A 23,475-nucleotide genomic window follows, 5' to 3' on the forward strand; every position below is an offset into this window, starting at 1 on the left:
AATTTGGACGTGGCTAATTTCCATGGCAATGTGAAAAATTTTCAGACAATTTTAGATGTTTCAAAACTGGACATAGAGGAGTTTGTTGCTGCCACTTCATCTAGTGCTTCATGTGTGCTGCAGACGAGTCTGACTTGCCAGTGTGAACAGCCCTGTAGCCTTTAATAGAATTCCTAATTCATTTTTATTCAATTAGTTGGGGCTATTGGGTCAGATGAAGTTGTTTAGTCTGAAGCTTAAATGTGGCCATACACTCGCAGATATTATTGTATGAAAGTTTCGTACTCTAGTCGGTGTATGTATGGTGGGAGATGAGACAACCAATATTGGCAAAAGACTTTGTTGTTTCGTTGATCGGCCAAGAAGGAAAATTATGTTGAGGCGCCTCGAACGTCAGCAAAGGGATACTGCAGAATCGTCAGGTTGAGGTAGAATTCTATTTTTTCTACCTGTTTTTCTGACAATTTAGCTCTTAACTTTTTTAGTGAAAAGGAACAATTCCTCTTTCACAAAATTCTATATATATATATATATATATATATATATATATATATATATATATATATATATATATATATATATATATATATATATATATTATAATCCATGTCTTCAGTTTATTATACTTTAGTATCAGAATTCATTAAAGGGATACTGTGTTTTTTCAAACCACATCAATTAATAGTGCTGCTCCAGCAGAATGCTGGACTGAAATCCATTTCTTAAAAGAGCAAACAGATGTTTTTATATTTAATTTTAAAATCTGCCATAGGGATAGACAAATTGTCAGTTTCCCAACTGCCCCTAGTCATGTGACTTGTCCTCTGATAAACTTCAATCACTCTTTACTGCAAGTTGGAGTGATATCACCCCCTCCCTTTTCCCCCAGTAGCCTAACAGAACAATGGGAAGGTAGCCAGATAGCAGCTCCCTTACACAAGATAACAGCTGCCTGGTAGATCTAAGAACAGCACTCAATAGTAAAATCCAGGTCCCACTGAGACACATTCAGTTACATTGAGTAGGAGAAACAACAGCCTGCCAGAAAGCAGTTCCATCCTAAAGTGTTGGCTCTTTCTGAAATCACATGACCAGGCAAAATGGCCTGTGATGGCGCCTACACACCAATATTACAACTAAAAAAAAATACACTTGCTGGTTCAGGAATGAGATTTTATATTGTAGAGTGAATTATTTGCAGTGTAAACATTGTCATTTAGAAATAAAAACGACAAAGTTAATGAAGCAGTAGAATAAAACTTTATTTTTCAAATGCCATTTTATGATGGGATCTTTTGAATTAAATACATTATAACTATAAAAAGAACATTAAATGAGACTAGGCCTGTGGCACATGGGGTGGATTTTGGGTGTTGGCTTACTTTCACTCATATTTCATTTAACTCTGTGTGAGAGGCAGCAAGGCCATAATTTCAAGCAAATAGGTGCTTTGCTTAAGAAAAAAACACATTAGATCAAAATGCCCAAAGTGTTAAAGAAGTTGTTGAAATTATATAGTTTTGTGCTCATTGGTGCAAAGAATTTCTAAAAATGCATTTCCTATAGTGATTATCCTTTTAAGGTATTTACATATTCTATTCATTATCCTTGTTCACCATAATGATGAGTTTGTCACCCCATCTATGAATACTGAGAATTAAGACTTCTTTGGGAATATATTGTCACACAGCTGGGACCTCAGGCCTTACAAATATAGGTTTTTTTTTGCAAGCAGAGGGATATCTACTGAAATTTACAAATTAGGATGGTATTATAAAAAGGAATAGTCTGTATTTCAAATGATTTTTCCTTAAATATTTGAGGTCTAACTTTTTAGTCTAGACCCCTTATTTTATAATAAGTTTACAGATATATGGAAACATTGTTGTATCAGGCTTTAAGCCATAGTTCCAAAATATCTAGGACAGCTAATAAGCGTTCACTCCAAATCTTACACTAATTGAACTTGAGGCTGGGATTCTAGGAGTGTCTAGATAAACAAATGGGCTATCTCCCCACATTCCATGGCATGCCTTGCATCCATGGTCCTTTACCAAGGGGGCCTATCACACATTATTGCCTTAGAAAAACATCGAAGTATAAGGGTTGAGGCAGACAGGCAGATTCGGGGAGATTTAGTCGCCTGGCGACTAATCGCCTCCTCTGCGGGGGGACTATCTCCCCGAACTGCTTTCCGTCTGCTTGAATAAAGAATCGCCTGTGCTAATACACTCGCATCGCTTCGATTTCCGAAGTCGCCCGAAGTTGCCTCACGAGGAAACTTTGGGCGACTTCGGAAATCGAAGCGCCGCGTGTGTATTAGCGCAGGCGATTCTTCATTCAAGCAGACGAAAGGCCTAACAGCATGGCTTAAATAAATGCACACTTGTTTTAATTTTTTAAATATGAGAGGGGCCTGAGCTACAAAGTAAATTTTTTTTTTATACTCAACAGAACTGAGGCTTCAAGAAAACACAAGCTCTTTCATCACTAGATGTCAAATCATTTTTGTGATACTTCAAATAAAATAATAGATACATTTCAAGTTCACTAAAAAGCTTGGTTTAATGGCTAAATTCAACATTCCCATTACATGAGCTCACCATTTCATGCAAAGATCTGTGTTATCGCTAGCTCATTATCATAGATGCAAAGTAAATCCTTTTCACTCTCGGGCCATTTTATACTTGGAATGAGGCCATTATACAAGGGACCATTATGTACAGGAGCAAGTACACACAGTACTTTCTCTTGCATATTGGTAGAATTCTACTGAGCTAGAAACTACTGATTATTAATTCTATACATATTTATATTAGGAGTGTTTTAAGTATATTTTTTTAAGTATTTTAAGGGCAATTTTTGGCTTAAAGGGGACCCGAAAAAAAAACATTCCAAATCCTATTTTATCACATAAGTCAAGCAAAATGAACTTTAATTACACTATATAAATTATTTGGATCTTGTTTCCTTCAGTCTGGGAATTCATAATTATAGCAAGCAGGCAGCAGCCATTTTGAGGACAGTTTTATTAAGACAAGCCTTTTATCATCTCAGAATCTTGTTTGTGCAGCAGAATGGGGGACCTGATATCCATCTCCATGTCCTGGCTACACAATTAAACGATAAAGAGAACGGGGGACGTGTGGAGAGCAGTGACATGTAGGAAGTGCTGAATGGAAAGTGAAAGTAATTGTCTGCCCCGCCTCTATGCCACTGGCATAGAGGAGGGGCAGACTATATTTGATTGACAGCTGAGATTTTTAAATGAGTTTACAACAGCTATGAATGCTTTAATTAAAAATAGAAATTGGATTTCATGTTTAATTTGAAAAGGACTTTTATTATACAGATTTTTGTGTCTGGATGACAGGTCCACTTTAATGATCGTCGTGACCTTATATATTTTCTTTTTCTTGTCTGCATTCCTTCTGGGAAGTTATTTTCTTGTATTCATCCATTTAGCTCCTTGTTCCATTCTTTCCTGCTTGGCTTGTGTATGGAAAGTCTAACAAGCTTATCTTTACTGCTGTCTGAGCTTCCCGCTTCTTTTTCTCCTCCGCACGCTGCAGACAATACTAACCTGCTAACGGGCTTTGATATCCCGGACGATACAGAAAAAAGGGCTGATGATGAATTTGATCCTATTCCAGTTCTGGTATCCAAAAATTCCCAAGGTAAGAAAGAGGAAAGTGTTCAGGGGACAAACAAGACATTTTGTAAGACAAAACTTTATTAAAAAAAAATCCATAATTTGCTTCTAGCAGTGAAGGAGTTAATGTTCCATTTCTCGGATATCCCCAAAACAACCTCTACTATTTGAACTATTCTCTTGTTGACCTAAATCACATTCAACAACAAGTGGAGGGATACAAATACTGGCTAACCTTAGTCTAATATGTAGAGATGTACTAATAACTTGATTTTTGCATTTGGATGTGAATCAAATCCTTTATTTTAAAATAAAAATTACTAAACTAAATCCGAACCCAAATTGCCATTTAATCAAACAAAAAAAAATTTGCATCTTGTTCAAACAAAAAACTTCTCTTTCAGGTGTCAAAGTCATGCAGCATTATGGTTTAGAATTTGGTTTAGCTGAAAACTTGGGGGGTTATTTATCAAAGTCCGAATTTATTTCACTATTTTCTGCTACAAACAGCGATCAAACCCGATCAGATTTTTTACGCTTATTTATTATCTTTTCCCGAAAATTTGCTTTGCGAGAAAAAATCAGATTTTCAAATTTTTTGGACAATTTTCACGTTTTGGTTTTTTTTTCATAATTTTCGCACAAAAACTCAGAAAATTTCGGGGTATTGCCCGAAACCCAGCGCACATAAAAAAATCATTGACTTATATGCAACCTCGACAGGTCTGAGATGCCGGATGTACAGAGTCGGACTTTTCCATCCTCGAGGTTTAATAAATTCTGAAAAATTCGTGATTTTTTAAGTCAGATTTTATAAAAAATAAAATCATGAATTTTTCGTGATTTTTGCATTCAGAGTTTAGTAAATAACGCCCTAAGGCTTTGGCTAAAACAAAATTTAGCAAAAAGTCAAATTATTTAGCTGAATTCTGAACCTAATCATGGATTTGGTGTGTGCCTATGTTATGTTCCTTAGAGACTTGCAATCAGTCTGATTTGGCAATAAGAAAAGGAAACAGAAGAATGCCAGAATATCTCGGAAAGCATTAGCCTTTAAGGCATAAGAAAAGTTAGCATACAAAAGTTTGTTGGTGTGTTTTGTACTTTGAAAGGTAAAAGTTGAAAATGACCCTTCTTTTAAAAATAAAATCCAAAATACAGTCCATAAAATCCAGAATACTATCTGAAATACAAAGTGCTGAGGGTTACTTTGTCTTTGGAGGAATTTACCATATGTTTTAGTGCTCTAGGCCTTGGTGGTCCAGATAAGTGGCAAATCACTCTCCCCATGGGTTTAATTTGTTACTCAGAAAGACCTTGACAACTTTGTCAAACAATAACACTGAGACACAGCCATTACATTACTATTTAAACTGATTTTTAAACTGTATAATCACAATAATGTTTGTACAGTGTACTTGGTTATGCATGCTATTGTAGTAGGGTTTTTTAAAAATTCACGTTCATCTGCAATTAGTACATAAATTGTGGAATTTGAATATTTACATATCCGTGGCGCTTCTAAGGTCACTTTAAGCCTCTATGTGAATGTAACGGTCACAAAGCATTTTGCATTTTAAGGTGCTAGACTGCTAAAATATTAAGCCACTTATTTTTTTTCTTAAAATTGGGATTAGGACAAATTTTAAACACAGGCGTGTTGATGTCTAAAAAGATGCTAAAAATTGTCATTGACCTTTAGAGAATGAAGATATATCAACACTTTCCAGACCTCCAGATCTTGATCTGTTGCAAAGGAGGTCATACTACCCGTCTGCTAGTTTTATAAGTTAAACTCAGCACAACAGGAACTCTAAAAGCACAAATGGGTGACGTTCGGGCATATATTCCATTCTTTCTCTGGTTGTGATCTCCTAAAATCCTGCCCTTTTGGTGGTCTTTGAGGTATAAGGATACACAACTAAAGTAGTGTGATTGTGTGACTCTTACAGTTGCTTATGACACAATCACCTCCATTTCTCAAAAATACCTTGTTCTAAAGATAACTCCTTTTTTTGGGGGGGGGGTGAATTGACCTTTTTCCTTCATGGAAGCAAAAACCCAACTTGATAGATGTGATTAGTCTGTAATAATAAAACAGTACCTTGTAATTGAGGCTATCTAAGGTAGATAAACCCTTGTCAATATATTGAATGGACTAACGCAGATGCATCTCAATAGTAGATTAGATGAATCGTTTCTAAACAGAGAAACAAGTTAATCAAATAATGATAAAAGAAATAAAGGCAGAGTGACCATAGTAGCCAGGTTCAATCCAAGGCATATAGGCTCTAGTTCTATTTGCATGATACTGAAGAATTCCCCATGAAATATATTGAGACTCCTCACAGAAGTGGGTTCTCACCTTTTTCCAAATGATGGTATAGGTTTCTGGTGAGCTAATGTATTGTAGCTGGTACACTTCAATCTTTCCACATTCTGTTTCTTTTACTTTGTCCAATCCATTTGTAAGTTCTCTTTGGAACAACAACAGCACTCTCATTTTTTTTTTTACCTGGCTCGCCTTCTATAGGCCCTTTTTTGCTATCGCACATGTCCTGATACATTCAATTTTTTTAGAGACTCTAATTGACCAGTGCAGGGCACTAATAGCGAAGGGCATCAATAAGAAAAATTATTAACATGAGGTTATGAGTAAGGGATACAGTCAGGCCCAGTCTCCTATGAGTGAAATGGGTGATCCATTCATCTCTTAAAGGACCTGTACCCTACATATAAACATGTAATCGTGCCTGGACTGGCAATCTGTGGATTCTGGCAAATGCCAGAGGGGCTGCTATCAGTTGCCAAGTCTCTATTTAGTGGGCTGGTGGGGCCTGTTGTACTTGGAATGCCAGGGCCTACTTTTTATTATATTTGCATATAAACATATTAAATGCAGATCTCGACTGGGATTCAGTATAGGCCCTGGCATTTCAAGTACACAGATACCTAAACAGCCCCCTACCAGCCTAGTAAATATTGACTTTCTATGCTGCCAGCCCCTCTGGTATTTGCCAGAACCCACAGATTGCCAGTCCAGGCCCGATTACATGTTTATATGTAGGGTACAGGTCCTTTAAGAGATGAATGGATCACCCATTTCACTCATAGGAGAGACCAGGGAGCCTCCTGGATAAAGACTATTTAAGTCAGATTGATTTGAAGGTTTTCTCATAAAATTCATTAGTGTTTCTATGTAATCAAATTGATTCTGGGCCTTTTTGGCATAGAAGCCATCACTGAAGCACACCTACATAATGTTACATTTACCATATCCAGTAACAGGCATGGAATGGAACCTTCAATCATTTTGTAGATGTGCTAGCTAAGCCCTTAATTGTACTCCCTAATATATACCTTTATTTTAAAAAATGATCATGTCCCTCTTCTGAAAAAAAACTTTACTGAAACAGATGTGGCATTTTATAAGCCTCTTCCTTTAAAGCTGATGCAGGTTCTCCTTGGTTTGGTCAATGCCCATTTATGAAACAAGCTTAATTATGATTTGTTCTTTTTAAAATATGTTGTCTCTCTTGCCACAGTTCATTATAAAGATATGGAATCCATTATCCAAAAAGCTCCAAAATATGGGAATGCATAATATTATTTTTGCAATGATTTTCTTATCTTTTCTTTATCTTTAATAATAAAACTTGTACAGATCTTAATTAAGCTGCATGAAAAAACAATCCTATTGGATGTTTATTAAACTTTTAATTGATCTGAAAACTAACTTTATCAAAATTATACTTTTTCTTCTTTGCCTTGCCTATTTTTTTTCCCCCATGAGATTCTCTTATAGGGGGGCTCCTTTTGCCTAGAAGATGTATTAGAGCTTACTATTAAAATCACCAGACATCATGTCTCTCTACATGCAGGATTTGTGCAAAAGGCAGTTATTTTGTTAGATTTTGTTTGTATTGGAATCAGTTATTTGAGTGAGCTCTAATATATCTGCTAGGAAAGGACCCCCCCCCCCATAAGATATATTGGATCTAACTGTCAATGAATATCTGACACCCAACTGCTGCATGAAGAGAGAATGAGGAGAAACAGATGCTGAGAGTGAAGATAAACTTGATTATTTCAGAAACAATGCAGAATTTTTAATTTATTGTATTTAGAAAGTTTCTTATTTCAGTATGTGGAAGCTTATATTACATTTTTGCAATAGTTCCCCTTTAAAAAGAAAAAAAAAAAAACTCTTACCGGCTTTTAGGTGGCAAGCTAGTAGTAAGTGGTGCTTTTTTTTGAAGAGAAAACATAAGCAACATAAATAAGTAAATAAAGCAAGCAAGGCAAAACATGCCAGTGAGATTGTGCATTTTCTACCTCCTTTTACCTTATTCCTACTTTGCCAATGATCAATTATAATTATGTGTAGCCTCCATTTTCTAGTAAATCGGTATAAAAACATTTTCTACTTATTGAAAATAATTGTGGCAAGCAAAACTGCATAATTTTAAAGCATGATTATTTATTTGCTCCCCCTCTCCCTGTCTGAAACCTAAGAAAATTGCCTTTGGGGGTTCCAATTTCAGTAGGTTGATAGTTGAGGCCGTGTATACACAGGCCAATAAAAGCCGTCAACAGTGTATCGGGCTGTCTGTCTGGCTTCCCCGACCGATATCTGTCCAAAAATCAGGTAGAAACCAATCGGACCAGTTTAAAAATCCCATCAGAGTGAGGACTGCATAGGCTCATTGATCGGTCCTTTCTCAGACGGCTTTTATCTCCGTCATTCCAGTTGGATCAGACCAATATCGCCAATCTCAACAACCCCAGGGGGCACAAGTGCACTTGTGCCCCCCCAGTGTTGTAAATAGCCCCTAACATGTTTTGTTGCACTGCTAATTTCAACCTCCTAATTAGGATATGTAAAATGCATGGAGACTGTCCCAACTGCCAACCTACAAGATTATTACAGCTGTCCATCAAGCTTTCCTCATCAGAAACTTTCATTTTAAGTTCACTTTAAATGTATAATTATCAATAAAGTAAATTTTTTGTGCAGCGTATGTTTTGCCTTCTAAGTAGATATTTTAAATTAATGTTTAGTATGATGTAGTAGAGTACAATTTGCTATTGGTTTTCATTTTTTATTTGTTTTTTTTAGTTATTTAGCTTTTTACTCAGCAGCTCTCCAGTTTGCAATTTCAGCAATCCTTTAATGAAAATAAAAATGCAACAAGAAATCTTTCTGACTGAGCTGTTTTATATAGTTATGTCAAGCTATTAAAAATCTGAGCATTTGGGAATCCATCCCCATGCTTTCAATTGTTTTTAAATTACAATGAATAGATGGCCCATTTCAATCTTAAACAGTGATGGAATAATCTTTCCTGGGAAAATGAACTGAAATTAGAGGAGAGTTACTAAATACTGTATGTACATGCTCTAACTTTCATTCTGTCACTGAAGCATTTAGAGAAATATTTGTGTTTATTAAACAAATTTAGATCCCGTTTGTCATTATTGCTGCCCTTTAAAGGGGATCTATCACGGAAATGAAATGTAATATAAGCTCCATCTTGCTGAAATAAGACACTTTCTAAATACAATCAATTAAAAATTCTGCATCGTTTTAAGAAATAATCACGTTACTCTTAAGTATCTCACTCTCCACAACCTGTCAAACTTCATGCTGAGGTCTGGGTCAGATTTTGATTGACAGGTAGGTCAAATATGTCTTTTAAGGGGGGGGGCTCCCTTTCTTGCACCTGGGCAACTTTGTGTCTTTTATTACATATAGTACAGTTATCCCAAAGCTGTGGGTACTGCAGGTCTTGATGCAAGTTTAAAACGTATAATGCATAAAGCTTTTCGGCTTCACATCTTCATAACCAGCTCTTATAACAATAATAATAATAATAATAATAAAGCTGCTCTTTTTGTTGCACTCCTTCTTCAACCCTTGTTTTCCTCTCTCTTTCTCTCCGTTCACACCAAGATACTGAACTGCTGTCTCTCCCCCACTTTCCAGGTACTCACTCTAGTAGCAGCAGTGGGAATTCTGAGTCGAGCCTACCAAACATGACCATGTCTCTTCTGCTGGTGGATCAGCTCATAGACTTGTAAACTGCACACATGCTAGTGAAATCCTTCCCACCCCTCAGAGGAGTAACCCTGTGTATATATATACATATAAAATAGTTAGATGGGTATATATATGTACATCTCTGTATTTTTTATTTGATCCTTCTGTGCACATCAGTGTAGTGTGGATCTGCTAAGAAAACACTGGCTGACTATGAATACATATCCTTTACCATCTTTGTCTTCTATGAACTGCTTCCGTCTTTAAAAGAATAGAGGGACCTGTGTTGTGGAAGGACTAAACCAATTAGATTGGTGGTGTTATACGAGGGGGGGCCCAAAGAGGATTACCGATTCACCCCAGTGATGGAGTTGCTGACACTCGCTCAGGGATTGGCAGTCTTCGGCACTTCTGGTGGGGTCTTGCTAGCATCTGTGGTTCCTCAACAACCAGACCACCGAAGGTTGCACTTGCTTTTTCCATGTTTACATATTGGATCCTTAATAGTTCATATAGTGTATGAATATGAAGAACAGATGGTTGTTTTTACCTAAAATATATGACGTATACTTGTACAGGCTTAGAATGGGCCTGTTCTCTACAACAGTTGCTATGTATGGTACATAAATTTATATAAATATATATATCAACATTTATCTGGTAATGGAGTATGCACCAAAGATCTGCCATCGATCAACCTCAGATGATTCCCCTTAATACTCCATAAAGTAGTTATTTTTTAAACCCCAAATTAGGGCAACAATAGAGTGTCAGAGTAACATCTCAAAATGTCTTCATTCAATTGTTTTATTTTTGCCTTTCTGATGTAAATATTTATCTGCTAGTAAAGAACCGCTTTCAAATATGCATACCTCTAATATCAGAGTGCCGGTGGCCACTTTTGCTTCGTCTGCTTAGGTACATTCAGGGTCCATTAAACACAAAAGAGTAAAACTGTGAAACAAAAACGACTGAATTATAATGTGTCTTAAGTTGAAAAAGGATTTTTTTTATATCAAGAGTCTATATCATGATACACAAAAACTATGAAACGTCCGCGATGATACTAGACAGATGTCCTCTGTATTCCGCACTGCACGTCCGAATGTAACGTCTATTGAAACCTATTCAAGCCCATTATGGTTCATATTTAAACAGGTGAATGTAAAAAAGGGACCGAATTAAGGGAATAAAAAAGAAATTGTGACAGCATAGCGTTGCGACATTGTATTTTCTCAGATCATCGCCTATTTTAAGCAAAGGTACTGTAGGTTCCATCTGTAACCAATGCATTTGTAGAGCAGCTCCCTGTTCTTGCTCTGTATTCATGTCACAAAGTGTTTCATGCAAAAAAACCTTTCGTATCAAAAACGTAATCAATAGATCTTCCTGTGTTGACCGATTTATGCAGCCGCATTGGTCCACAAAAATATCGTGAACCAAAGTCGAGTCCTGCACAGATGCAGTATGTGGAACAGTTGTAGCATAGCAACATTTATTTCTGCTTCTGACCGTTATGGTGCAAATTCAACGGAAAACAGATATAAAAGTTTGTTGCGTTTGTCACGAGAATGGAGCGCACCTTTTACCTTTGGCAAAATCAATGTCCGATATCTGTTTTAGTTCTGCTGTTGAAGCTGAATATTCCACTCTGCATGTCGGGATACCAGTGTAGCCCCATCTAAAAAAATTTTTTTTTAAATAAATAAGTATTTAAAGCTGTGTTTGTGTTTAGCGTGTCCTGCAAGAAAAGCGTATTCTCTGTTTGTGCAAATGTCAGTAAGGAAGTCCCCGATGTAATCTGTAAATTGTGCACATCGATCACAGGGTATACGAAACCGTTAAGTTAGGCTTTCTTTGTCTTTCCATGCCCCTCTACAATGTGATGGATTTTACCGTCTGTAAATAGAACTCTTTATCTTCAGAGCGTGTGTGGGAGCTCCTATGTACAACTGCTTTCTACCCGTGTTGAATCCACCAATTGTTTTTGTTCTTCTGTAATGTAAGAAAATGTGGTTTATAATTAAGAGCAATTCTTATCAGTGGGGGGGGGGGAGAATTCCTTTAGTGAAGTGATTGATAGAATTTTGACTTGTGTATATATAAATATATAAATATATTTCTGTTAACTCCGTCCATGAGCCTCCTCTGGTACAGAACCCGTCAGTTTTGTCCTTCCTATATTTCTCAGAGAATACTATGGATATGGAGAATCTATTCCCGTTATGATCTTTGAAACCTGCACATTCCCCGATTGTATAGTAGAAACCAATCTATTTCTGTGAATTAAAGTATTTTAAAGAGCTGCTTCTGCTTTCAGACTTTCAGCACTTGTTTATTGCTTTATATGTGTACGTTTTATAACATTTTGCAAAAGGTGTGCTATTGTATGATGCTGATATTTGAGTTGAGGGGTTATCAGCAAGTGCCACATTTATCCATATACCTAGCCAACCCTAGATAATTGCCACATTTAGCCATGCTGTTGGGCATGTTCATGTTCAGAAGTCAGACGCAGATGTTGAGTAGAATATTTAAAGGTATGTGCATAGATGTAGCACACCTTATTGCCAGCAGGAGGTCAGTACTAGCCCTGCATCAAAACCTTGAGCTCTAGAGCTGTGCCTCCAACAAAGCCGAACTGTCTAAAGAAACCAGTCTGCTGCATTTCTATAACCTTTTATCACTTTTCTCTGCTGCCATTAGGCAGCCAGCAGCTACCCTGTGATTGGCTGCTCACAATTTAAGAAAGTAGCTTCTCTAAAAACTCCAGGTAAGTCCCCAATGGAAACATGTTGACACTGGTAATTGCGATGTTTGTATTTAAGTTTCAAATGCCAAAACACATATGTACGAACATGTTGTCAGTTCAGCTTTCAATTTACATATCTCTCGTAAAACACTCGTAAACTGGGCTACACGTTCCAGAAAGTCTCATATGATTGTTGGAGGAACACTAGTCTCGACTGATATTTGTGTTCTGGAATCTAGCATGTTTGAAATTTTTATCTGCTAGTGCCCCATGTTGGCCAGTTCATGCAACACATCTCTACATGTGGAGCTGCTATGCTGTGCGTAGTCCCCTTTTACACTCGCCTATTTAGGGCCCTTACATACGGGTGGTTTTACCTGCGCTCCCCTGCGTTGCGCTTTCTACCATTCAGTCGCAAGGGAGCACAGGAGTAGACGCAGTCAATTATTGTAAAGGGGGCTGTACACAGACGCATGTATGCACCGAACGCAGATGAAATGCAACATGCTGCGTCCCACCTGCGTTTGCCGCTTACATGCATCTGTGTGAGTTCAGCCCCCTCCACAATAATTGACTGCGTCTACTCCTGTGCTCCCCTGCGGCTGAACGGAAGAAAGTGCAATACAGGGGAGCGCAGGAGAAAACGTATGTGTGTAAGAGCCCTAATATAGGTTGCTAACTAAACAATTTAAAATGGCAAAAAAGTTTTGGATCATTGCCAACTGACCCCAAACGTATCAAATGTCAGGTATTTTCTTGTCATATTTAATATTATAGGCTTTGAGTTTTATGTTGCCAAAATAAGTAAAAAAACTCAATATTTCTATCAATTCAAGTGGAACACTTGTCAATGATTTTTCTTAATCCGTATATCTATTTTTATGTTTCAAAAACTGTATTGAGATTTTTATTAGGGCTGGACTCCACAAGCGTTTTTGGTCAGATCGACGCCAGTGACAAGTCGAATGGAGTCGCACGTGTGAAGATATAATTGGACTGAATGAAAAGTTGGAGGCAACAACTACTTTGCATCCGATGTTTCACAACTGTCGTATGTGGACCCAGAAAGCACCGTCTTCATCTGACAGTCGAACCGTGTAGTTGTTATCTCCGACTTTTCATTCAGTCCAATTATATCTTCACGCATGCGACTCCATCTGACATGTCGCGTGCATTTTGTTGGCAGGCGTGGATCCGACAGAAAACGCTTGTGGAGTCCAGCCCTTAAACAGGAAAAATACTATGGAACGTTTGAATGACGGCAGATTCAAGCATATCTATTTTTCAATAACCATTTAGGATTTAGTAAATAAGCCACAGGGTGTATCTGATTGTGGGTTTGTCATCTAAAGGCACCTAGCAGTGACAGTAAGTGTTTTCCCCTTACTTGGACCAATTGTGAGATGGGTACTTTGTATGCACATCAAAATGCTGAAAGGTCTAGTTAGCTTTTTGACAAATTATATCAAATGCCACAAAACTGACAACTTATGAGCAAAGATGGCTACCATGTAAAAGTTTATCTTCTATTGGAAATATAAATTTTGCCAAGAAATTAAATTAGTGAAAATATAGAAGACTAATTTCTATAAGCCACATCTAATATCTTGTGTTTATATAGTGTTTGACTTTTTGGATCAGCATTTCCTATTAATAAATCAAATTGTTTATAGGACTGTGGCGTAAAAGTGTGTGATCATTGAAATATTATTTTACCATTGTCAAATAGTTCATGTATTCTTAGGAAAAAATGTATCCCCCCAACTAAAATATAAGGGTTACACCGAGTACCATACCAGTCACCCTCCTGTAGTTGCTAGACATATAGTGGAATCCATTCTAACAGAGATGGGAAGACCACATTTTAAAGGACAAGGAAAGGCAAAAAAAAAATCCCATTTTTACTTTCTTTAATGAAAAAGAAACCTATCTCCAATATACTTTAATTAAAAAATGTGTACCGTTTTTATAAGAAACCTGACTGTATGCAGTGAAATTCTCCCTTCATTTACTGCTGTGGATAGGAATTGTCAGATGGTCCCTAACTGCTGAGCAGGGAAACAATCATACTTATGAACAGCAGGGGGAGCCCCCGTCTTACTTCCCAGCCATGCAGAACTCAAGCAGCTTTGTTTATGACGATCCCTAAGCAGCCCAGACCACACTGAGCATGTGCACAGTCTTAGTCTTGCAAAGATGTTTAACAAAGTTACAAGATGGTGACCCCCTGTAGCCAACTTTGAAAGCATAAATCATTTGTTTGATTAGACTTGTGGTGCAGTAAGTTCATGTTTATATTTAGTATACAAAATACAGCATTTCTAGCCTTATTCTATTTTAGACTTTCCTTGTCCTTTAAGGACTCATGACCTGTTATGAATGCATCAGATTACTAGGCAACAACTTATCTAACTTTTAACACCTGCTACTAATATTCCATTTCATTTGTCCAAAATTGAAGAGGATTTTGGCAGGCACAGATGAGTTCCATGACCTGCATTCATTATACATGTGCAGAATTTGAGAGGTTTTTGTTAATACACATACTTGAGCAGGTTCTTGTCCTGTAACCTACCAAGAATAAAGGGAAAACTATGCATGTTTGGGATTTCATACAGCAAGTCACTGTTTCTATTAGTCATTTCTTCTCGTGCTTACAAGGTTATAAATGGTCTTTCGCTGTCAGAAAACTGAAGTGCATGTCAGTCTCCTGCTGTGACTCAAACAAGGGAGGGTTTTAGTGGTGGCACTTTTCAGAGATGGCCTGCATTATTTGACCAAATCTTGACTAAATCTTGAGGATTAGGCATCAATGTTGTATTCTGTTCTGGAAGGTAAGGAATTGTTTTAAGTAGCAGAAATAAAATACTGTATGTATGTACTTAACACCAGTACACAAAACACTGCAGGTGAGTCATCTGTTTCAAATGAAAACCCTGTTATGTATATAGTGCTGTTCTAAGTTGCCCTCTCTAAGAACCCCTTTCTTGGTTGCCCCTGTAAACTCCATATCCTCAGTCTTTCTGGCTCTGTGCCGATTATAGATTATATCAGTCATGCACAATGTGTGCTCATCCAGAAATAGAGCCTTATAACTCAAGAAGCAGGTCAAAGCACACTCATCTGCCATCAGGGAGAGGGTCAACTGATCAGAAATATCAAAGACCAAGGGATAACATCAGAGTCACGGATCCTCGCTACATCTTTAGGCTGATTTATAAGGTACATCCATTCTAACCAAATTGTTTAAGGCCTTCAAAGTCCATCACTTGACATTCTGATCATTTCAACTGATGTCAATAGTACCTTCAGATATAGATTTATTCAATCTGTCCTGCCTTCTTTTCATCCTTTTTGCTCTCAGTAGCCTATTGCTACCCACAAGGTAAGCGTGTTTAATGGGATACCATAATGTCTTCGTTTGTGTTTAGCTGAGGTAGTCTAGGCATATTCATGTTGCAGATGAAAGCATGCTAATGTATCTGTGTATGTGTACAGGTATGGGATCAGTTATCCCAAATGCTTGAGATCTGGGGTATATTTGTAATGCTGAGCACCAAGCATTACATTTATTAGGACCAGCAAACAAATTAACATGGATTTAAGCTCATTGCAGAGAAAAAGCAATTCTGCCATCAATGAAGAATTGTTTGGTTGAACTAAATCCTGTGGAAAACGAAATTACCATTTATTTGTCCTATCTGGATAAGCCATATATGGATAACGGAGTCCATACCTGTATATTATTGTATATATGTGTTCATTCTAGATATATTTTCCTAATGAGACAGCCATGGTACCAAGCATAATAGGAAGATGGTGCAAAGATGATTTCTTATGCATACACAATGCAAAGTTTTTGCTTCAAATAATAGCATAAGGTTCCTCAACTTTTACAGGACGAACTCCATTTACAAGTGCCAGTTTTGAAATTTAATGTAAGGGATTTTTTTGTTCTTTTTGTCAGGTGTGCATCAAGATTCCTCTTGGAAGACTCCTCCTGCAAATGATGGGCATATTAAAATACATTCTGGAGGAGACTATCCTCTGGCTGTTGACAACACACACTTCCTTGAAATGAAAACCAATTGTCCATCAAAGGGTCCATCTAGCTGCAGCTCTTTTCATAGCAGTGATGGAGAAGGAACTGATCATGAGCCTGACTTGCTCGACTGCAGTGGATCAAGACCTTTGTTAATGGAATCAGATGATGAAGAATGTTCTAAGAAAGCTAAGGATTTAGAACTTCCAAGTCCTCATATTGAGGCAGTTTGCAACCAGAACTCTCAACTTCCTTCTCAAAAGGTAACCTCTCCGCAGCCAGAGTTGGGCTTGACTGAAAAGTTTGATATATTCTCCACTGCTCCATTCAAGGGTCCTAAATTAACACATGATGAATCTGATATATTTACCAATGCTCCATTTGTAGCCAAGACTTCATTCCCTTTATCCCAGTCACAGGAACCTGATGTGTTCCTCAGGGCCCCTTTCTCTAGGAAACTCAGTGCTGATGAAGCTACCCAAAATTCTTCATCCCAAACATTTCCATCTCTGCTTGGGCTTGATGTGGCGGGTAATTCTACATTCCGAAATTCTGATGTGGCCGTAGGATCCCCATCAATGAAGACCTCATACACCACAGGCAATCTCTATTCACATTCCATCAGAACCTTAGAATCTGCTGACTCCTCTCTTTTTACGAATACCTCAAAGGAACCAGGCATTGTACAGAATCACACACTTCCAGGACATGAGGCTGCTCAAGAGACCGTATTTGGCACAGTGATCACAAAGCCTTTTCGCTCACAGTCATTGTCAAAGTATTCCCGGCACTATAGCCCTCAAGATGGAAGGAATGTGGATGCTCAACCAATTGCTGCTTTCAAAGTCGTCTCCAAGAGTGCAAACACCTCTGTAGCTGGATCTATTCCTATATCTTCTGTAACTTACAGGACCTCAGAAATCACTAATGTAGACCCATTTGGCTCTGCTCCCTTTCCTACTAAAGCTAACAGACCAAAGCCTTAAGATTCATGCATCCCCAGTTGATTTTTCTTTGGAAAAACTTCCTTCTGTGATTCCACAATCAAATGCCCACATCCTATGAAACGTTTTACCTTTGTCTTTGAAGTCTCATATTGCAGTGCACTTATTATAAAATGCTTTAACCTCTTCTTTACTATCCCACCGTAGTGTTTGGACCTCCGATCTTGGGACAGAAAATATTTTTGCTTTGTTGAAATGACACTTATTGAAGCACTTGAATGAATTGCTATTCTGACACTCCTTATCTGTGCTTACAAATCTCTTGCATATTAACCATTTTCAAAAACGGTTAACATTTAAAGTGTTGGCTACCCCGCCTTTGTTTTTTGTGTTTAGAGTATTTGATATTAAGGTGCCTTATTTATGGCCTTATTTATGGAGGTGAACCAATTAATTGTAGAAATCCTGGGGAAGGAATTATAAGGTCTGAAGTTTTCAGATTATCTTGAGCAATCACAACCAGTGGCTCCTCTCTGTACTTTGTGTTCTTGATCTTCACCTCCTTTGAAATGGACATGATCAAAACCTAAAAGTGTTGTAATGTTTATCCCGTTACATAAAGGTAAACAATTACTATTTAGTTTATTGTATTGTGGGCAAAAAAACTCTTTCTTCCAGTTTAGTGGTTCCTGTAACTACTTAAAAAAAGAGATGTTTAAAGTCCCAGGATGGCCTTAAGGTCAGGCATAACATCAACTCTCCAGCTCTTCACACATTACATTTTGCAACACCCTAGCACTGAGGTGTATGGAACTGTAGTTCAGTGATAGTTGGTTCCTAGTAGTGTGTTCTGTTTGTATTCTTGTGACTTTATGCCCTCTGTCATGCAAATGTTCCTAATCTACATTTTGGGGGGATATGGATGATTGGCAAGATATAAACTAGCCGATAAAAAAACTTGATTGTTGCTTCATTTCAGCTTTAACATTTTAATACCTTTAATTTTGTTTCCCATGTTCATGATAATGTCTCCTTTTTTTTAATGAACGGTTAAAGCACTTGACAGTAAGGAATAACCACCCCCTGAATCAGTCTGGTATTTCTTTTTGTAAATCAAGTGGGTAAACTGCAGTGTTGCAGATTCCAAAACCTCCAAGATTTTTTTGAAAGCACGACAACATCCACTCTGATCCAAATCAGGACTACTGTAAGTATCTAGATTCATCCCAAAGGTATTTGCTCAAAAACCACCAATGTTTTCTCAAGTTTTGAAGTGCAAGCTTGCCTTACAAAATGTCAAATATGCACAAAACAGATGGTGCAACTTCTTTTTGGAATCACTGGATTTCAAAGTTGAGGGCGAATTGTGTACTTCAAGGTCAGCTACTGGTGGGTTTACTTTTGCACTGCCGAAGATCATCAGATTGTTGAGTTTCCCATTATGAGGGATTTTGGCCAGTTGCATTGTAAATAGCTGACAATGGTTGGGAAATCTGGATAAAAAAATACTCAACTTGCAGACCCAGTTGAATTGGAGTTTAAATCAGTAAGGTTTGTTGAAGCAGCAGAAAAAAAGATGTCTGCACATGTCAAGAGGTGATAAGCAGTCAGTACAATTAGAATACAATACAATAAAAGAATACATATTTATCAGGTTTGGAGTCCATTTTGGCCATGTTTCACCGCGAAGAGGACGCCGCTAGGCTAATGTGTGAAAAAACATTGTTGCACGTGGAAAAAAAATTGTCGCCCATTAACTTCAATGTATTTTGGCCAACCTTCACATAACAGCTTAGTACAGTTTATTACCGGTATTTAATTTTGCATTGAATCTAGAATTATACCAAAATAATCAGCATATGTGAGTTTACACATCAACATAGTAACTTTTCAGTTGCTTTTTGTTGAAGCAGCAGAAAAAAAGATGTCTGCACATGTCAAGAGGTGATAAGCAGTCAGTACAATTAGAATACAATACAATAAAAGAATACATATTTATCAGGTTTGGAGTCCATTTTGGCCATGTTTCACCGCGAAGAGGACGCCGCTAGGCTAATGTGTGAAAAAACATTGTTGCACGTGGAAAAAAAATTGTCGCCCATTAACTTCAATGTATTTTGGCCAACCTTCACATAACAGCTTAGTACAGTTTATTACCGGTATTTAATTTTGCATTGAATCTAGAATTATACCAAAATAATCAGCATATGTGAGTTTACACATCAACATAGTAACTTTTCAGGCATGTCCAAAGTCCCCCCCGCGAGCCAATTGCAGCCTGTTTTTAAATTTACACTGGGCCGCAGCCTCCTCGGTGAAATTAATAATAATGGGGCCCCCCCACCCAGGGGCACAAGCACTTCTCTGGGAATGTGTATGTGACAGCGCTGCAAGTACCTGCCCGCACAACCACCCTGTCCTCCTTCCAGTCCCACTCATGCGCTGCCTGTCACTTCTTTCCCGGAAACTGCTGGCCTTGGGCTGTGGAGTGGCTGATGCAGCAGCTTTACTTGCAAAGGACGGTGAGTCTGATAGGAGACAGGAGGGAAGGGAGCCATTGACGCAGTCCAAATCAAAGTAAGGGCATGTGGGAAGTGAAGGGGAGTTGACAGTGGTGGATGATATGTCAGGTGTACAGAGTTTGTGGTGCATTCTGTAGCTGACTGAACAGACACTGCTTGATGCCCTTGTAGCTGCAAAAAGGATCTGCACCTGGTGGCCTTCTGGCTATTGCTGAGTAAAATTCACAGCATCATGAATATATGTGCTGGAATATCGAGTACAACTAAAACTAGGCAATCACAACTTCATAGTCCTCCAGTGGCTTTATGGATCGCTGTGTCAGGCTGGCACCTGTTTAGCAGTGTGCATGTTACAATAGATATGTCTGTGGCTGACGAGGCATTTCATTTGTATTTTGTAGAACACGCCGGCACCTCTTCTGCAACTGCAAGGGTCTTGTGGGAAATCCTGAGGTGGTGATGTGGAACATAAGAGTCCTGTGTCCTTATCTGTGCTCCCCTGAATTGAGGGTTTGTGCGCACTATAGAAATGTTGTGATCCAACTTGTACAGGACAAATCAATGCAACAAGTTGTACAGAAATCACATCCTTTTAGTCATGCGAATGCACATGTCTAATTGGCAGCCAGATCTCTGATTTTTTTGAGCAAATTGGCAAGCTATTTGTCTGTGTACAGTACACTGTCTATAAAATAAAGTTTGCGGTAACGAAAAAAAAGAACTTGCTTGTGACAAATTCAATAGTGTAAATATGAGCACATAATGCGCCTTCAGTCAGTCCCCACTTCTCTCCTGCTGCTGCTGCTGCTGCTGCCCTCATTTGTCTGGTCCAGTGCGGTCAGAATAGTCGGCCTCCACACATTTTCACCTCACCAAATCTGGCCCTCGTTGCAAAAGGTTTGGACACCCCTGTTTTAGAAAGACTGCTACATTTAGGAACATTGGCAATACTGATATCCATCTCAATAAGCATTTTATAGCTGATGCTGGATCAGGGCTAGGGGTACATTATTACTGGCTATTTCTAAGCCACTTATACCAAATATACAGTGACTTCTGTAAGTATTCATCCACCTTGGACTTTTCCACATCTGCCCCCAATTCATGGTACAACCGGCTTTGGCTGCAGTTACAGCTCCAGGTCTTTTCAGGTAAGTCCATAGCGGCTTTGCATACTGGAGTGATTTGGGTACGTTCCTCCAGGCAGATTTTCTACATTTTTTCAGGTTAGTTTGATGAAACGTGTGCTCCTCAATATACCCAGGGGGTCCCCAACCTTTTTTTTTTACCCTTGAGCAACATTCTGCTATAAAAATAATTGGAGACAAACACAAGCATAAAAAAGATTCCTAGGTGGTGCAAAATAAGTTCTGTGATTGCCCATTTAGTATTCCCTATGTGGACAGCCTACAGGAGGCTTTTTGTGGCAATACATCTGGTTTTTATGAAAACAAAACTTGCCTGCAAACCAGGAATTCCAAAATAAACACCTGCTTTGAGGCCGCTGGGAGCAACCAGTTGCTCACAAGCCATAGGTTGGGGATTACTGATATTGACTGACATTCTCAGGACATTCACCTTGTTCTTGAGCCTCTCTTGTGTTACTTTGGTCTTATATTTAGGATAATTGTCCTAAAATATGAGCTTTCTCCCAGATTTAAGGTGCAGAGTTATCAAAGATTGACATAAGGAAAAAAAAAGGGTTGTCCAGCAGTTTCAATCTATTTTGTGATTTGCTAAAATGTCTTTTCAGGAAAATTTCCTTAACAGTCAAGAACATTTTACAAAAGTTGAAGCCTGTTAGTTCATAGGAATTTGCTCAGCTGCTTTTTTATTTAATTTTTAGATCACAATAAAAAGACCCTGCCCTCCCAAAATGTAAGATGTGTGAAAAGCAAAAGGTAAAAGTCCCACTGGAATTATTTTTTATTCCAGATTATAACACAATAAAATGTGGAAAACGTCCAAGGTGGGTTAATACTTATGGAAGGTAATGCACTACATTAGAATTACAGGCTTAATCTATCCTTGAATATTAAAGGGATACTGTCATGGGAAAAAAAAATATTTTTCAAAATGTATCAGTTTATAGTGCTGTTCTAGCAGAAATCCATTTCTCAAAAGAGCAAACAGATTTTTTTATATTCAATTTTGAAATCTGACATGGGGCTAGACATTTTGTCAATTTCCCAGCTGCCCCTGGTCATGTGACTTGTGCCTGCACTTTAGGAGAGAAATGCTTTTTGGCAGGCTGCTGTTTTTCCTTCTCAATGTAACTGAATGTGTCTCAGTGGGACATGGGTTTTTACTATTGAGTGTTGTTCTTAGATCTACCAGGCAGCTGTTATCTTGTGTTAGGGAGCTGCAATCTGGTTACCTTCCCATTGTTCTTTTGTTTGGCTGCTGGGGGGAAAAAGGGAGGGGGTGATATCACTCCAACTTGCAGTACAGCAGTAAAGAGTGATTAAATTTTATTAGAGCACAAGTCACATGACATGGGGCAGCTGGGAAATTGACAAAATGTCTAGCCCCATGTCAGATTTCACAATTAAATATAAAAAAATCTGTTTGCTCTTTTGAGAAATGGATTTCAGTGCAGAATTCTGCTGGAGTAGCACTATTAACTGATTCATTTTGAAAAAAATAATTTTTCCCATGACAGTATCCCTTTAAACAGCATAGCCACTGCAAGCTCTTCTCATTGATGCAAAGCCCGTTACTTTTGAAATTAGCTGACTTCTGATTGGATCTTGCTGTTTTAAGCTTTTCCAGTCACAGGGCAGCTTTCTTTACAGACAGCGGAATCGACCAATGAAGTGCACAGGAGTAGGCAGGGTTGTTTTGTTTGGAGCTTTGCTAGGAAGAAATGTATATCTGGCAAAAAACATTTAGTGGGAAAGGTTAACACAGGCTAAAGGTGATATAAATAAATACAAATGTATTGCAAGAGCAGTGTGTAGAATAGGGGAGCCCAAAAATGAGGGATACGTGAAACACTCACACACACTTTGCCGTAGGAAAAAATGCAACAGTGGAAATAGTCAGTGGGTATAGAAAATATGATCAGGGGAACAAATTACAGAAAATATGTAAAAGAAAAAAGATATTGTGGTGTGAGTGGGTAATAGGGGTAAAGAGTAAAATAAAATGTAAGGAGAAATGAGATGGGAAAGCAAAAGAGGCAATAAATGTGTCCTTTGTACAAGGGAAAGTATAAAGTTTTGTTTGAAAAAAATATGTTGGAAAAAAATCAGTATTGTGTTTCTTTTGCCATGTTACAGTTTGAGGGGTTAGCCTAAATGTGTGTTAATACCCACTGTAGATGTCAATAACCACTGCCTTAACTGGCAATCTGTGGATTCTGGAAAATGCCAGAGGGGCTGCTGTAAGTTCCCATAGTCCCCCATTAAAAGTAATTAAAACACATTAAAGCTAACCTATGTAGAACGGCATGCTTCAATTGAAAATTCCACCATGCATATAAACCAACCAGTTTCTAGTTTATAAATTGTAATGAAAAAGC

At 38.0% G+C, this 23,475-nt stretch overlaps 1 protein-coding gene across 11 annotated transcripts in view; it reads left to right on the plus strand.

Moving 5' to 3' along the window:
* The window catches only part of LOC108711545 (AP2-associated protein kinase 1), a 75,196-nt gene extending 57,133 nt beyond the window's left edge, over positions 1–18,063 (plus strand). For 6 of the 11 annotated variants that reach the window (XM_018253402.2, XM_018253404.2, XM_018253405.2 and 3 more), the window contains 2 exons: positions 3,573–3,677; positions 9,639–11,995. In XM_018253402.2, coding sequence (XP_018108891.1) covers positions 3,573–3,677; positions 9,639–9,733 — 200 coding nt within the window. In that variant the 3' untranslated portion in view covers positions 9,734–11,995. Of the gene's footprint in view, positions 1–3,572; positions 3,678–9,638; positions 11,996–16,411 lie in introns of those variants that run through there. The other 5 variants (XM_041586952.1, XM_041586954.1, XM_018253400.2 and 2 more) reach the window with 2 other exon arrangements.
* The last annotated feature ends 5,412 nt before the right edge of the window (positions 18,064–23,475 follow it).

The sequence above is a fragment of the Xenopus laevis genome, chromosome 3L (assembly GCF_017654675.1).
Source record: "Xenopus laevis strain J_2021 chromosome 3L, Xenopus_laevis_v10.1, whole genome shotgun sequence".
Lineage (NCBI taxonomy): Eukaryota > Metazoa > Chordata > Amphibia > Anura > Pipidae > Xenopus > Xenopus laevis.